The sequence below is a fragment of the Ambystoma mexicanum genome, chromosome 1q (assembly GCF_040938575.1).
Source record: "Ambystoma mexicanum isolate Mex_15411 chromosome 1q, UKY_AmexF1_1, whole genome shotgun sequence".
NCBI classification, from domain to species: domain Eukaryota; kingdom Metazoa; phylum Chordata; class Amphibia; order Caudata; family Ambystomatidae; genus Ambystoma; species Ambystoma mexicanum.
The window spans coordinates 355,704,485-355,720,426 of NC_090922.1; the positions used below are offsets into that span (position 1 = coordinate 355,704,485).

General features: G+C 48.0%; 1 protein-coding gene across 9 annotated transcripts in view; it reads left to right on the forward strand.

Moving 5' to 3' along the window:
* The window catches only part of CYLD (CYLD lysine 63 deubiquitinase), a 1,796,774-nt gene that overhangs the window by 333,260 nt on the left and 1,447,572 nt on the right, over positions 1-15,942 (forward strand). For all 9 annotated transcript variants that reach the window (XM_069639469.1, XM_069639490.1, XM_069639472.1 and 6 more), the window contains one exon: positions 9,273-9,932. In XM_069639469.1, coding sequence (XP_069495570.1) covers positions 9,423-9,932 — 510 coding nt within the window. In that variant the 5' untranslated portion in view covers positions 9,273-9,422. The remainder of the gene's footprint in view (positions 1-9,272; positions 9,933-15,942) is intronic.

Sequence of the window (15,942 nt, forward strand, 5' to 3'; positions counted from 1 at the left end):
TAGACCATGTAGGAATGACAAACCTACCTCCACTGATCGTTTTCTCTTTTGTACCTCGCCAATGTAACTTTTTAGCTGAGCACAAACACACATTTTATTTTTGTTTACATTTTTTTTAAAATAAATAATTCTAAGCCACCATTTAATTACACCCTATCCTAACGAACGGGGAAAGGACGGTTATGTTGGTGAGAGAGTGGGCGTGGGCAAGAGGAGGAAAATGGAAGTGGAACGAAAAGATCATTTATAACTGTAGAAAGATTTACTCAATGTCCCAACCAATTATATCAAAGCATTCAAACTGAGCACAGAAGATAACTCGCGTCCTCCCCACATAATGGTCCCTTATATCATGGAAATTAAACTTTTCCTCAAACCCGTACCTCCTTTTATCTTATGCCACTTGCTCCTTGACTGCAAGGGATTGGCAGTGCAGGTACTGCATTTCCTCTTTAGGGTAAACAGTGGCTGGCGGCTACATCCTACATTGAAAACCTATTGTCTGCTTGACTCTATTAATGCCCCATTTTGCTGATGCAGCTCTCCCTCACCCACCCGACAATCCCACTGCTTCTGCAGCTTACGGTGCCACCATTATCCATACTGGCAACTGCCATTTCTCTCTGGAGTGTATGGCTCCCTAAAAGTGTCGGATGCCTTAGTTGCAGTCAGTCTATATCCATCCTTGTTGCCAATGGGGTAAATGTTGTGGGGAACATGTTATCTAAAGGAAAGGGGCCACTGCCAAATGAGAGGGACAAATGGTGTATCACGAAAGTTGCGGGGGCGAAGGGGACAAACACCATTGTCCCCCCTACAATTACACACATGCAGATTTGATCATATCAGGGCCCTGAGGCAGCACACCCATTTGAATAGAGTGTCTGCATGGTTCGACCTCGTGCAGTTACTAGCTACGTCACATTGCAGTTGAAATCAGAATGTTTGGTAGTGGTGCAAGCACCCTTTTGGTATTTTGCACTGTTCCCATCAAGCTCTCCAGCACTCTGTTTGAGCTCTGGCCTCTACTGCAGTATTTCAGACGGAGACCTATTGCCCTCTCTTTTCGGGTCTGTGTTAGGGCAGAGGCTTTCTTTGCGGTTCTCGTTAAAAGCACCATGGGAAGGTACCATGCTGCGGACAACGTAGGGCTCCCCGCCTGCATCTTCGATCCCCAATCGCCAGAGCCCTGGTGAAACACGTGCTCTTCGGCACCCAAAATTCCATGCCCCGTTTTAGCTTAATTTTTAACATGAAATAATAATGTGCAAAAGTGCAAACATGTGTTGAAAACAAACTTTAGAAATGCGAAAATAAATAAAATAAAACCAATAGGCCTACTTTTAAAAGGTTAAGAAATAACTTAAAAGAAACGTGTGTTATAGTTTCATATTGATTTTCCAAACCTACTGCTGTGTCAGCCAATGTGTGCAAGGTTACCGGTTTCTAGTACTATATTCTAGGTTGCAAGTTAACTAATCTAGCCATATAATCCAAGGGAGCGGTCATTATCTTTGGCCAAGAGTATTTATCCCAAGCGATAATGCCCCCACCCGAGGGGGCATTATCGCTAGTATATAACGTTGTTTAATCATGAGTAAAATAAATACTAAAACCGTGTTGGTTGGCTAAATGTGCATTTATTTTGTAATATTTTAAGGTTGTCGTCATAAGTTAAGAATTTTAATTGCAAACCTCGTTGATATGGAAAGTCATGATCATCCATTAGGTGTAATGTAAACCGTTTCTCTATAGGAAAGTGAAAGATTTTCACATCTCTTTGGTGCCGTAAATTGGGAGTTGCAGTGATAGAAAATCCTTGCTGATAGTGATTGTCTTGTTAAATGAAATCTTGCCTGTGAATTGCATTGTTCTCCAGCATGGGGTCTTGCATGGATTCACATGCTCTTGAATATTCCCAGTCATTGGGCTTGGAATCCTCTGTAAAATAAAAAACGGTTTCACTTTCACTTTCACTTTCAAACTGTATTTCTCCTCTAAACCAATCACTGTCCTCTGGGTCATACTTCCCCCATCCAATGATGGTCCTCTCCCTAAGCCCCAACTCTGGCCACCATCTTCTGATTTTTACTGCACGATACTGAGCAATTTTGTACTTTTATCCAAGTTGTTATTGGAAAAGTTCTATTTTTGTTCCATCGGAGCCCTTGTGCTCATATCTTCATCGGTCGGCAACAGGGATTTGTTGTCGGTGAAGTTGCGCGCCCCTCAAGGGCAGTTGTTCGTCGAGCGCCCTCCAACCATGACGGAGGATAAAAGGGAGGGAAGGACCTTTTTCAGGCCCTGCACCCAATGCGGGCTAAGGAACGTCTTTCTGGAGGACAAACCTCAAAAGTGTCTGTACTGCCTGCACCAGGACCACAACGAGGATGGGTGCGAGATATGCCTGCTCTTCTCGAAGAAAGACGGGTATAGCAGGCTGGCGGCATGGCTCAAGTCGAGCAGGGTCATGCCTCTCCCATGATCGGTCAGTCCGAGGAGTGGTCTCCCTCCCGGAGCAGGTCATAGTCCTTTTGAGGATGCCCCATCTGTGGGGGGTCCAAGATACAATAGGATATGATAGTTTATTTATATAGCACCTATACACAATGTGTTTCAAAGCGCTTCAAGGCAAGGGAGGGATCAAGGGAAAATACAATGAGATTCTTACAGGCCATGAACAGTAAGCATGTTAAATTAACAATCGTACTTGGCCTGACGACATTTCAGATAGTGCAAGAGCTAAGACATAGATGAGGAAGGGAGGGGGGATAGTGGGGAGGAAATGGAAACAGACTGACTACTGTACTGGGCCTGATGACATTTCTGGTAGAACCGGAGAAAAACAAAAGGTGAGGGAGAGGGGTGCAAAAAGGGAGTGGGTGTACAAAACCAGCATCTATCGTACTATGCCTGATGACATTTCAGATAGTGAAGGGGGGGGGAACAAGTAAGGGGAGGAGACAGACAAGGTTGCTATCATACTAGGTCCAGGGACGATTCTGATCGAGTAAGTGCATAGAAGAAAGTAAGGGGAGGAGGGGAGTAGATGGGGGGGGTGAGAGGAGGAGAGAACAAGAGAGTAAGCAGTCAAAAAGAGTGGTGAAGCAAGAGGGGAGAGCGAATACAATTGCAGAGGTCAGTAGTAACACAACATGTTGCAAGCCAGGATTACAAGATGAAGATGGGAACAGCATGATTCAGGGCCACCATGAGTACAAGATGCAAAGGAAGTCCAGCATGAGAGTTGAGAAAGGGTGATGCACCGTGAATCTATGAAGTCCGTAAAAGTCAAATCCAGCATTGGCCACAAGACCGTGATGGTGAAACCTGAATGTATCAGGACAGACTCCTGCAGAAGTAGGCTGGAGGTGGGACAGGGCAGAAGAATCAAGCAAAACAGTCAACACCTGTGTGCAAGAAGGGGGGGGCCAAAAGGGAACATCACAGGGGACCAGAGGGGGTGGGGATGGGGATGGCCTGTGGGGACAGAGGGAGTAAACACAGGTTGGTGCATGCTTACCTGCTGTCTGAGCAGGGGGTCGAGCCCTGGGTCCTCCTGGTCCGAACAGGTCCAAACAGGAATGGCCCTTTTCTTTGTCTGCTCTTCGCTTTGGACGCTCGGGCAAGAGACGCCCTTGATCTAAGAGTTAAGAGCGGGAAGGAAGAGGCAAGGCTAAGAAGGTGGGTTGTGCTGAGGCCAGGGACCTAGATCCACTTGCACCTCCTCCCCATCTGCAAAGGAAAGGCTGGAGGGCTCCTTAAGTAGGGAAAAAGAGCGGCAACCAGGATGGCACCCGGTGGGCAGGGCTTGCTAAGTGGGGAAAAAGAGCGGCAACCTGGAAGGCACCAGGTGTGCGGGGCTTAGGCCAGGTGACCTAGATCCACTGGCACCTGCTCCCCATATGCAGAGGAAAAGAGGCTGGACGACTCCTTAAATAGGTAAAAAGAGCGGCAACCAGGAAAGTGCCAGGTGGGCGGGACTTGCTAAGTGGGAAAAAAGGGAAGATAAGGCCAAGAACCGCAAGGCCGATTCTGCCGGGTTCGATGCTGATGTGGGTCCCAGGTCAGATAGGCCTCCATCGCTGTCTGCCTCCACGGCGAGCCTGCCATGGGGTTGCTCCTCAAAGAGGAAGTCCTCCACCCCGGCCAAGTTACGGGACAAATCTGAGGAACCAAAGGCCAGAAGAAGAGAAGAAGGCCTCGCAGCAGGTTCACCAGGTGCAGCCAAAGACACCGTCGACATCCTCTTGGGGGACTGCTACGATGGGCGGTACCGACCCGGCGAGGGTGGTCCCTACAGCTCCGAGAGTATCCCAGCCTCACAGTTGTGACATGGCTGCTGAGGCAGCAGCGAAGGCTGCCGGCACCCCTGGGGGGGAAAGGCACTGGTTCACGTCGCAGTGCACAGCCCTCAGGAGGGAAAAAAGGGGGTGAGGACGACCGAAAGCAGTCCTCCAAAATTTACGATCAGCCAATGGACATCTACTCCATGGACAATGACATCCACAAGGAGGAAGATGGCAGCGGCGCAGGGCCTAGCACTCCATTATTCCCTCCACAGCTGAGGGACATAACCATGGACATCCTGTCAACTCTCCACACCCTATTGACGGAGATCCAGCAAAGGTTTCCTCCAACACCGGCACCTGTTTTACCGCAGGCCTCCTACCAGCCTCCATGTAAAAAGAGGAAGCATCATCTGACAACGATGCATCTGATTCCTCCTCCATGTCGGAATCCGACTCCACAACCGGATCCGGATACACACACGGACACTGGTACGGACATGGCCATGGGAACCGACGGTGAGGACTTTGTCATGGCGGACAACGAATCAACGCACCTGAATGCCCCTCATAGAGGCTCTCCACTAGATGAGGTGGGGATCATTCCACTCGATCTCCAGTGCTTCCGAGCTATTCCAGCTGGTGCCTGAGGAAACCAAAAAGTAGGGTTTCCTATAGCAGCGATGAGAGTCCAAGAGGAAAACGATCACGTCGGTACGCTTTTGGATGACATTTGGGAGGAAGTCCTGGCTTGCATGAAAAACCCATGCACGGCACCACCCAAACAAGATAGTTTGGAGAAGAAGCACAGGGGGCTGGACTCCGCACCCAATTGCTTGAGGTCACAACCGTCGCCGGACTCTGTAGTGTCGGCTGCCGCAAGAAAGCGTTAAGCCAACCCGGCCTCTGCATCATCAGTCCACCCGGACAACAAGGGGAAGAAGATGGACGCCATGGGAAAGAGAGTAATCTACATGGTGGCATCCATGATCAAAACGACTAATGCTCTGGCTATCTTGTCCCGATATGACTGGGAGCTTTGGTACAAGCTGGGCCCTATCCTGGAATTCCTTTTTGACGACAAGAAAACCAAGGCCCTCGGCTTCTTCCCGGAAGGGGAGGAGGCGTCGGACCATGCCATTACGGTGGCAGTGGACATCGCTGACACAGGCTTCAGATAAATGGGGAACAGTGTCTGCCTTCGGCAGGGATGGTTGAAGGCCTCTAACTTTAGCCAGGATGTCAAACAAAGGTGCTGGACATGTTTTTCTACAGCGAAATTCTGTTCTGGAAGGCGGTCGACAAATCCCTTCAAGCCATAAAGACGGACACCGAGATGGCGCGTTTCCTTAGCACGCTGCAGCAGCATCGCTCGTCGTCTTTTTCGCTCCTGTAAGGGAAAATGTAGCTGATCATCCAAGGGATACGCCACATTGTACAGGCAATCTCCCCAATATTCCACTATGGTAGCAGCGGTCAACGTCACCGTCGCTCACAGCACAGGGCGCCAGCACCCAAGCAAGCCTGAACGGCCCAAGACGTTGGGCCCCCACTCGTGCATCCCGGTGGGAGGCCGGTTGACAAGGTTCGTCAGCGAGTGGAAAAATATCACCACTGACAGATGGGTGCTGGACACTCTCGGCCAGGGACACACCTTTGAGTTCCAATGCAGGTATCGTATTCCACACATCCCATAACTCCTAGAAGAAATGTGAGCCACGTTACGGTAAAGGACGATGGAGCTCATTACTCAACAGCTCCGGGACTCCAGAGTCTTTTCCAGATACTTTCTGGTCAGAAAGAAGACAGTATGGGGGTTGGATACCCATCCTAGACCTATGACGTCTGAACAAGTGCCTGAAGTCTCAAAGATTCAGGATGGTCACATTGCAGCACATGCTCGACCAATGGGAGGAAGGGGATTTCTTGACATTGTTGAACCTAGAGGATGCATACTTCCATGTCCCCATCCACAGGAAACATCAGAAGTTTCTACAGTTTGTGGTACAAGGCCAACACTACCAGTTCAACGCTCTACTGTTCGGATTAAAATCGGCCCCAAGGGTATTTAGAATATATATACATACATATATAACCATACCTGGACGATTGACTGATACTCGCCCGCTCCTGGGACCAGGCTGACGAGCACACGAAGGAGACTGTCTGGCTACAGACGGAGCTGGGATTCTCTGTAATCCATCCAAAGTCCTGCTTAACGCCATCGCAGAACATGCTGTTCCTCGATGCCAGACTCCATACAGTGGCTTGCTTGGCATCCCCCTCAAGGAGAGACTAATGGCCATTCGAGGGAAGGTGCAGCGGCTGTCGTCGGCGAAGACGCCCACAGTTCGGTGTATCAAGTCGTTGCTCGGCATGATGTCTCCCTGCTTCTACCTCATCTGTCTCTGCAGATTGCAGATGCAACCTGTACAGCAGTTCTTGCATGCACGTTGGCTGCAAGTGTCCAGGAGTTTTGCAGACAAGATCACCTTAATGAGGAGTTTCGGTGGGCGATAGTGGTTTGGGTACTCTCCCACATCGCCCAGGGGATGGAATTTCAAACCCCGCCATACCAGGAGACTGTCGCCATGGACGCCTCTCTGGTTGGGGTGCTCATACCAGATGTCTACACGCCAGAGGTCTGGGAATTCTGGAGAAGAAGGATCTGCACATCAACATCCTGGAGTTACAGGCAGTGTTCTGGGCCCTCAAGTCTTTCCTACAGTCTCTGAGAGGGAAGGTGGTGAGGATCTTCATGGACAACACCACCACCATGTTCTATATCACGAAGCAAGGGGGCACTCGGTCCCTAGCACTCTCCAACGAAGCTCAGAGCTTGTGGTATTGGGACATCAGACAGGGGATGTTCCTCGTCCCGTTCCACCTGGCAGGCGTCAAGAACACCATCGCTGAATCCCTCAGCAGGGAACTGCGCTCCTGCCACGAGTAGGAACTTCGTCAGGATCAGGTGGACCGTCTGTTCGTCAAATGGGGAAAACTAAAGTGCCAGAGGTTTGCCAGCAGATTCCACCTACCAAGGAAAATGGGGGACACGTTCTCCTTCTCATGGGAAGGTCTGTTTCTGTATGCTTTTCCTCCATTTCCTCTCATGCTACGTGTGATCAACACACTTGTGTCAGTGAAAGATGATATTCATCGTCCTGGCGTGGCCGAGGCAGATTTGGTATCCGGACATAATCAGCCTGTCAGTGTCGCCTCCAGTCAAGTTGCCGGTACTTCCGGATCTGCTCACCAGAGAGAGGCACAATCCTTCATCACGGCCCAGGATCTCTGAACCTGAAGGCATGTCCCCTGCAGCCTGAGTTTGGAGGTTATGAGCTGCCAGCGGACTGCAGAGAGGTCCTCGCCAAAGCCAGGGCTTTGTCGACACTAAAGTGCTATGGCCATAATTGGAAGCATTTCTCTACGTGGTGGCGGTCGCAGAAGATTACCCCTCTGAGAGTCGCGCCCCACAGCTTGTTCCATACTTGCTTTCCTGAGCAAAAGCTGGTCTTGCTCGCGCATCCATCAAGGTACACCTGGCGGCCATCTCACGCTACACCAGATACCCGAGAAGATCCTCCTTGTGGTCCCACAGACACGTCAAGGAGTTTCCCAAGGGGGCTTTTTGATCTTTCCTGCTGGTGAAGGCACCTGCCTCGGCATAGGAACTCGATGTAGTCCTTACAAGAATCAAGGGGGCACCCTTCGAACCAATGCATCAGGCACAACTTAAGGTTCGCTTGTGGAAGACTGTGTTCATTGTGGCGATCACCTCAGCCAGACCGGTGGGTGAGATCCAGGCCCTCTCCTGCAAGCAGCCGTATCTGACTTTCCATGAATCGAGGATGGTACTGCGTATGCACCCCACTTTCAGGTCGAGGGTCCTGTCGGAATTCCACCTCAACGAGCGTTGGTCTTGCCCGTTTTCTTCCTGAACCCTTTGTCACTGGCAGAGAGAGCCTTGCATTTGCAGGACGTTGCTTGTGCTTTGACGTTCTGCGTGGCACACACAGAGTTTTTGTAAGACTTCTCAATTGTTGTGAACTTTGGACCAGTGAATCATGGGAAGGCCCTATCCAAGACTTCCATCTCAAGATGGCTCTCCGGCTGCATCATGCACTGTCATTGGCTTGCTAGTCGGAATCTGCTGGGACGTCAGAGAGCCCACTCCACCAGCGCGATCGTTGCGACGACACCATTCCTTTGTGGTGTGCCCCTGCTCGACATCTACAGGGATTCCAGGGAGGAGTCCAAAGTTGGCCATGCAGTGCTACGCAGCTTGTTCTCTTGAGGCAAGTCTGTTCCCGAGGTAAGAGTTGATTGCTTCTGTTGAGCCTTGCCACCTCCCATGGTTGTGTTGTGTACTGCTGTGTATTTGTTATTCATGGCATGTGAATCCATGTCAGATCCCTTGCCGGAGAAGGTTTGTTACTTACTTGTAACTATTGTTCTCCAGCATGGGTCTGGCATGGATTCACATGAGAACCCTCCCTCAGGCCCCTGTGCGGCACATCTTGGTCATACTGCCACTTACATGCTTACCAAATCTGAAGAAGGCTGCCAGAGACAGGGCTTAGGGGAAGGACTGTCATTGAATAGGGGCAGTATGACCCAGAGGACAGTGATTGGCTTAGAGGAGAAATACAGTTTTAAAGTGAAAGTGAAGCTGGTTTTTCTTTTACCAAGGATTCCCAGCCTGACAGGGAATATTCATGAGCATGTGAATCCATGCCCGACCCATGCTCGAGAACAATAGTTATAGATAAGTAACTTAAACCTTCCCTTCAAAGTCAGAATATTCAGAATGCAGTCAATAACAGGAGTTATTGACTGCACTCTCTGAACTTTCGGATTGATTGATTTTATTTATGGTGCATTTGTAAGGCACTTATGCATTAAGTAAATTGTGTTTCAAAGCGATTGGATTCCATGTGCCAATACAACGTTGTTTCTAACCAATACTTTTTTGTGTTTTAGGCTTCGTGTTCTGCCATTTGTGAACTCCTGGCTTAACAACATGGATACTGTGTCTACAGATGGGGGAATCTGGTCCTTCCACCAAAGCTTCTTTGTACTCTCTTGCATCATCCGCATTTATTGAAGTCCTCTTTGTTTGCTGTCACCACGATGAACGCAGGCTTATGGAGCCAAGAAAAACCTAGTGCAGGCCTCTGGGAAGAGCGTATTTTTTATGTACTGATTCAAGAATGCAACGTCATAGACAAACAAACTCAAAAGCTGGTGAAGGTGCCAAAGGGCAGCATTGGTCAGCTTGTTCCAGATCGATCTTGTGGGGGGCATACCAGAAGTATTCCCTCATCTAAAAGCAAGAAAATGCAGATTGGAATTAAACTCCTAGAGCAGCCTCATGCTTTTCTGTTGGTGGATGAGAAGGAGATACTTGAAATCAATGAAAAGCTAGCAGAGTTGCTTTTAGCTGTTACAAATTGTGAAGAACGATACAGTTTATTTAAGAACAAATTAAGATTAAGTAGAGGACTTCTAATAGAAGTAGGATCTCCAGTTAGGGTACAGCTGAGGACGGGAGATGAGCAGTTTCCTGGGATTGTGCGTTACAAAGGACCTTTGTTGCAGGAAAGATCACTGACGGGGATATGGTTTGGAGTAGAGCTGATGGTGAGTGTTCTGATCTGTTTAAATATGAGGTTGATTTGATAGGTGAAACATCTGCTTACGATATGCTACCAAATTTTGATATTTCATATTTTTTCCTTTTTGATTACCTGTCGTACTATTGTTTGTCACACTGTTACATTGGGATGTTAAGGGTTGCTGGTAGTGTCTGATTTAGCATCTTAATCAGGAAACCTTGGGCCTAATTACAAGTCCGGCGATAACTGTGCCGGTAAAACCACCAGGTTGCCACCGGACTTGTCAATTTTTCCAGTGCCTGGCTTGCCAGAAACACCGGGGGATTACGACCGTAAAATTGTTAACCCCATTCCCATTTGAGTCCCATAGGTTGTTACCAGACCGGCACACTCCTAATGAGGCCCTTTGTCTTTTTTTCCCCCATGCTCGTCCCCCCCCCACTATCCGCTATATCCTCAACAGAATGGTCGTTAACAAGTAGCGTTTTAACTAAAGAAATGTGTTTGTGAAAGCTTATGCTACACTTGGATAGTGGGAGTAACACATATCAAACGCGTGTGTGTGACACCTTTCATATTTCCTCAATTATATCTGTTACATCTACTGGGAAACAGAGCAGGGACTTCAGTTCACCAAAATGCTAGGGGTAGCGGAAGTGACATCACACCCACCCAGGAAGTTATGTCATATGGTGACATCATGTGAAGTGACATTAACCCCAATGTCATCACCTGAATTGACTGACAGGTGTAAAAACATAAGAAAGCTTACATTTCATAAACGACCCAACCGCCACTAAAGCAGACATAAGAGTTTGTAGATTCCAAATACATTTTCACTAGGGTGCTGCCTTCATATGCAATGGAGGGGGTTATGCAGGGCTCACAAAATATACTAGCCCACTAGCATTAGCAAGTAATTTTTATGAAGGGAGAGTACCATTTGCATGATACTCGACCTCGCTGGCATGTATGAGGATGTTAGAAACGTATTTTCCATTTACTGCAAACACACTTTTTTTGCAGTCAATGGCAAATACAAGTTTCAATGTGCATGCTTGGCAGCATGGCACCAAATATGAAGTGTGCTTATGGTGACATGCACCATTTTACAAAAAGCACTGGTAAATAGTTTGGCACCAGTCCCTTTGGGGCGAGTGCATTTCTCTTGGGTCGAGTATGTGAACTAATGAACTCGCCCTACAGGTCTAGTGGGATTCTTAGCAATTTGCAATTCCTGTTATGTTATGACATAGACCCACTAGAACCAACATGGGCCAGGGGCACTGCCATGCATATTCCACTATAGCCTCATAAGGCTATTTAATGCCAACTTCTAAAAATTATTGCTGCACATGTTGGGTCTAGTAATCCTATGCCAAGTAAAGTCACACATTCACAGGTGCTGCATAATACAGTGTGGCTAATATAGCCTCTAAGGATACAGCTATTTCATATCTGTTATATCCTTACAATCTAGTTATAGTAAAAATATGCAAGGTACAGCTTTGTCATATCCAGTTGCTTCTTTCATATGCCAAGTGCATCCTCCAATGTCCAGTAATGCCACTCGGTGTGAGTTATGCCCCTTACACCTGGTATGGGATAAAGTCAGAAGAATAGCCAGCTGATGCAAAACCCCAAACACTGTAATACTTAACAAATAATACAAAACAATATCTCAGGTTCCTAATAATGATCTAGCTTGCGCAATGCATATTCAATAACCAATTGAATTCATATATTCAGTCTTATTCGTAGCTGTGAGAAGATTGCACCGGGTCTGTCAGGATCCCACCTGAAAGCGTCCTTTCACAAACAAATGCAATCTACACAACACCCTTTGTGCACCATCAATGTGCATGTAAACACAACCAATCTTATTTGATATTTTGAAATACATTTGAATAAAGATTGCCCAAGTGATTAGCGCAGGAAGTCTTGATTCTATTACAGACATGGAGGCGCGCATTATGCTTATTCTTCTTTAATCTGCTTATCAACAGCATTTTAAATCTTTACCTTTTATAAAAACATTTTTTTTTAAGTGGCCAACTGGCATTTAAAAACAAATCTCAACAAATGAACATGAAGACAAAAGGGGTGTGAAGCAACTACATTTCCCATGACCCCCCTTCAGGCTAGTAGTCCTCAGCCTTGATCCTGTCCACCAATCAGGACTCCTCTATCTGACTAGGTGCCTTCCTCTTCTTTTTCGTGTCCTTCAACTGCTTAATTCTTGCAACAGTCTAAATAATAGTCCTAACCCAACTTGCTCTGTCTCCTCAATTTTGTGTGATTCTCAGATTCTTTCTGCTAATCTGCTAGTGATCACTCTCGAGAATTCTTCTGCTCGTCTCCTGTATGAAAAGAGATCGATAATGTTAGGGAGGGGGAATTCGCTGCAGTCTATATAAAAACATAATACTTTACACAGTTTACTTTCGTTATGACTGCAGATTTCCCAGTGGGAGGGATAATGCTCGCCTCTGTGTCTTTAATAGAACCAAGACTTCCTGCGCTAATCACTTGGGCAATCTTTATTCTATGACAAGACCGAAGGCGAGCATTATGCTTGTTCAAAGCTTTGTATTACTGCTATTGCAATATTAGAGACTGGCTTGAAATAGAAGGTGCTGAAAACTGAATCACTGGACCAGTCTGCCGCTTTCATGATCTCCTGAAGCGGAACTCCAGCTGCAAAAGCTCTAGAAGCCATCGCTCCTCTGCCTGAGTGAGCTCCAAAAACAGAAATATCTATTCCCGCTAGCTCCATCACCTCTTTTACCCTTCTTGCAATAGTAGCTGGAGCAACTGCTTTATATGGCTTTTTGCACGCTATCAGTAGCTGTGTTACATCTCTCGGTCTTACGACTGCTCTGGTGGCTTCATATGATTTTAGGCACTGGGCTACGCAGAGGTTGCTGTTATCGGAGAACTAGGGATATGTAATAACCTTGGAATACGTTTTAGTACGCTGCGCGATATTAAATGCCACGCCCTCTGCGTAAAAGATCTTCCTGTCAATCTCTAGTGCTTTGACATCAGACAATCTTCTACTGGACACTAAACATAGTAATGTAGCCAACTTTCCTGACAGTTGTCTCCCAGATAAGAGGCTGTTATTTGGCCATTGCTCGAATAACTGAAGTATTTTATTGACGTCCCAAAGGGATGAGTACTTTGGTAGCGGGGGCTTTCTCACTTTCCCCCCTGTAAGGAGTCTTGTAACAGATGGGTGTTCTCCTATCGGTACCCCATCTACCAGCTTGTGACCTGCTGAGATGGCTGACCTGTATACTCCTACATTCCTAAAGGCCTTTCCTCCTGTAGTCAGAGCTGCTAGACAATGAATGACCTGAACTACAGGAGCAGAAATGGGAGAAATACTCCTCCTCCTGCACCATGCTTCCCAGGCCTGCCAAGCGGAATTGTAGCTCCTAATTGTGGACAGAGCCCATGAAACTTTGATAAGTTCGGTAGCCTCTTCTGAAAGACCTGGCAAACACCATCTGTGCCTGAAATTCTTCTGGCCAATAGGGTGAGCGTCTGATCCTGAATTAGAGGATGAGGGGCTCCTGCTGGATCTAATAGGAGATCCGGCCTGTGAGAGATCCTCTGAGGGAAATCCGTGAAAAGTTCCATCAGAACTGGAAACCATGCTTGCGATTTCCATTCCGGTGTCACTATAACCAGCTTTGCCTTGTCTCTGTGCACTTTCGCTAGTTCCCTCGCCAGCATCGCAAAGGGGGGAAAGGTTTAATGTGTGTGGCCCCCCCAGAAGTGTAGGAACGCGTCCGTGCCTACTGATCCTGGGTCCAGCTTCCAGCTGAGGTATCTTGCCAGTTGAGCATTTAGTCTTGAGGTGAAGAGATCTGTATGTAAGGGCCCCCATTTCTATTGTAACTTGTCGAAGACTGACTTGTGCAGTCTCCAGTCGCTTGCGTCTACTAAATATCGGGAGTTCCAGTCTGCCACTGTATTCTTCACTCCCGGAAGATATTCTGCCTTGACTGCTATCTCTCTCTCTAAGCAGGAGTGCCAGAAATCCTTGGTTAGCTCTGCTAGCATCTTGGACCTTGTGCCTCCCAGCTTGTTGATATACCTCACGGCTGAAATGTCCATCCGTAAAAGGATGCAGCATTGCTCTCTGTCCTTGGTGAAAGCTCTGACTGTGAAGGAGCCCGCTAGGAGCTCCAGACAGTTGATGTGCGTTGCTAATTCCTCTTTAGACCACTTTCCCCCTGTCTCTGTGTGACTGCACCTGGCTCCCCATCCTGATCTGCTGGCGTCTGACTCTATGGTGAGCTCCAGTAGGTCCCCGAATATGGCGCGGCTGTTCCAAGCCTCCATGTTGGGGAGCCACCAACTGAGCTCTGTCTTGCTGTCCTCGTCCAGAGGCACTAGCCGGTGATATCTCCATCCCTTCTGCAGGTATCTGGTTTTGAACCTCTGAAGGGCTCGATGATGTAATGGGCCGGGGAAAATTGCCTGGATAGATGCTGCAAGGAGTCCAACTATCCTGGCTAGATTCCGAAGCGATATAACCGGCTTCTTCAGAGCTGTCCTGAGGTCTTTTCTTTATATCTCTGATCTTGGGCGTCGGGAGTTCTAATGTGGCTTTCTTGGTGTCTATTGTAAAGCCTAAAAATTCTATTCTCCTGGTGGAGTTAGAGCCGACTTCTCGGTACTGATGAGAAAACCTAGTACAGAGATCAATGAAGTCACCCATTGGGCCTGTTTCTGTAACCTCTCCTCGTCTTCCGCCATGAACAGAATGTCTAAATAAATTATCATCCGAATTCCTTGTTCTCGCAGGGCGGTAGCGAGAGGCCTCAAGAGTTTGGTGAAGGCCCATGGTGCTGAGGCAAGGCCGAAAGGCAGGGTCTTGAACTGCCATATTTCTCCCTTCCACTTGAACTGCAAGTATCGTCGGTACTGAGGAGCTATGGGTATTGTCAGATAGGCGTCTTTCAGGTCCAGACGCGCTAGCCAATGGTTCTTCCGAAGAAGCTCTGCCAGTAGATGTATACCCTCCATCTTGAAATGTCTGTATATCAACCAGCTGTTCATTTCCTTTAAATTGGTAACTGGTCGTACTCTGCCTTTGCGGTGGATGAGAAACATGTTGCTGAGGAAACCTACTGTATGCTGATAGGCTCTCTCTATGGCCTGTTTGTGTGCTAGCGCCTGAGTCTCTGCGTTTAGAAGGTCCCTTTCCTCTTGCGAGATGCGCCTGCCCTGCGGGGCCGCCAACTGCAGCGGAACTTCTACAAATTCTAGGTGAAAACCCTGCGCTGTCTGCAACACCCATGCGTTTGATGAAAGCTTGCGCCAATTGTGCATGAAAAGCAAAGTTCTCCCTCCTACTGTAGGGTACACTGTCGAGTGCGCTCTCAGCTGTGGTGGTGTTCTGTTGTCTGAAGTATCCTCTGCCTTGGCGGCCCCTGTATCCTCTACTTCTATTCGGGAAGAAGGCGTCTTGCTGACGTGATTCCCAGTACTGGGCTATCGGGCCTTGAGGTCTCCTATTCGTGTTGTAACGGCCGGTCGATCGACCTCTATAACGGCCCCTACAAAAACCCATCCGGGAATACTTTCCTTATTGAAGCCGGAGCTTTCTCGAGGGCTGTGTAAGTTCCTACGAACCTGTTCATCTATTTGACAAATGTATTGCCAAAAAGCAGACCATGCCCTCCCTCCCCAGCTTCGTAGGAGGCTAGGTCTCCCAGTTTGTGATCTATCTTTAATAGCATTGATCTTCTTCTCTCAGCAGAAATTGCGCTATTTGCATTACAGAGTAAGCACACAGCTCGCTGAGCCCAGCCCGCTAGAATGAAGGGGTCTACCGGCTCCCCTGTGTCCTTGTGCCTCCCCGCTAGGTCCATGATCTTTGCAATGGGGCCCGTAAGATCCAGGATCTTGTCCTGGCAAGATCTCCATGCGCGATCCATGCCCTTTCTGGCGTCTTTGCTAGCTTTTGTAACAAAGGTAAGCATTTTAGGGTCAAGTTCCGGGGTCTCTGCTACCTTGCC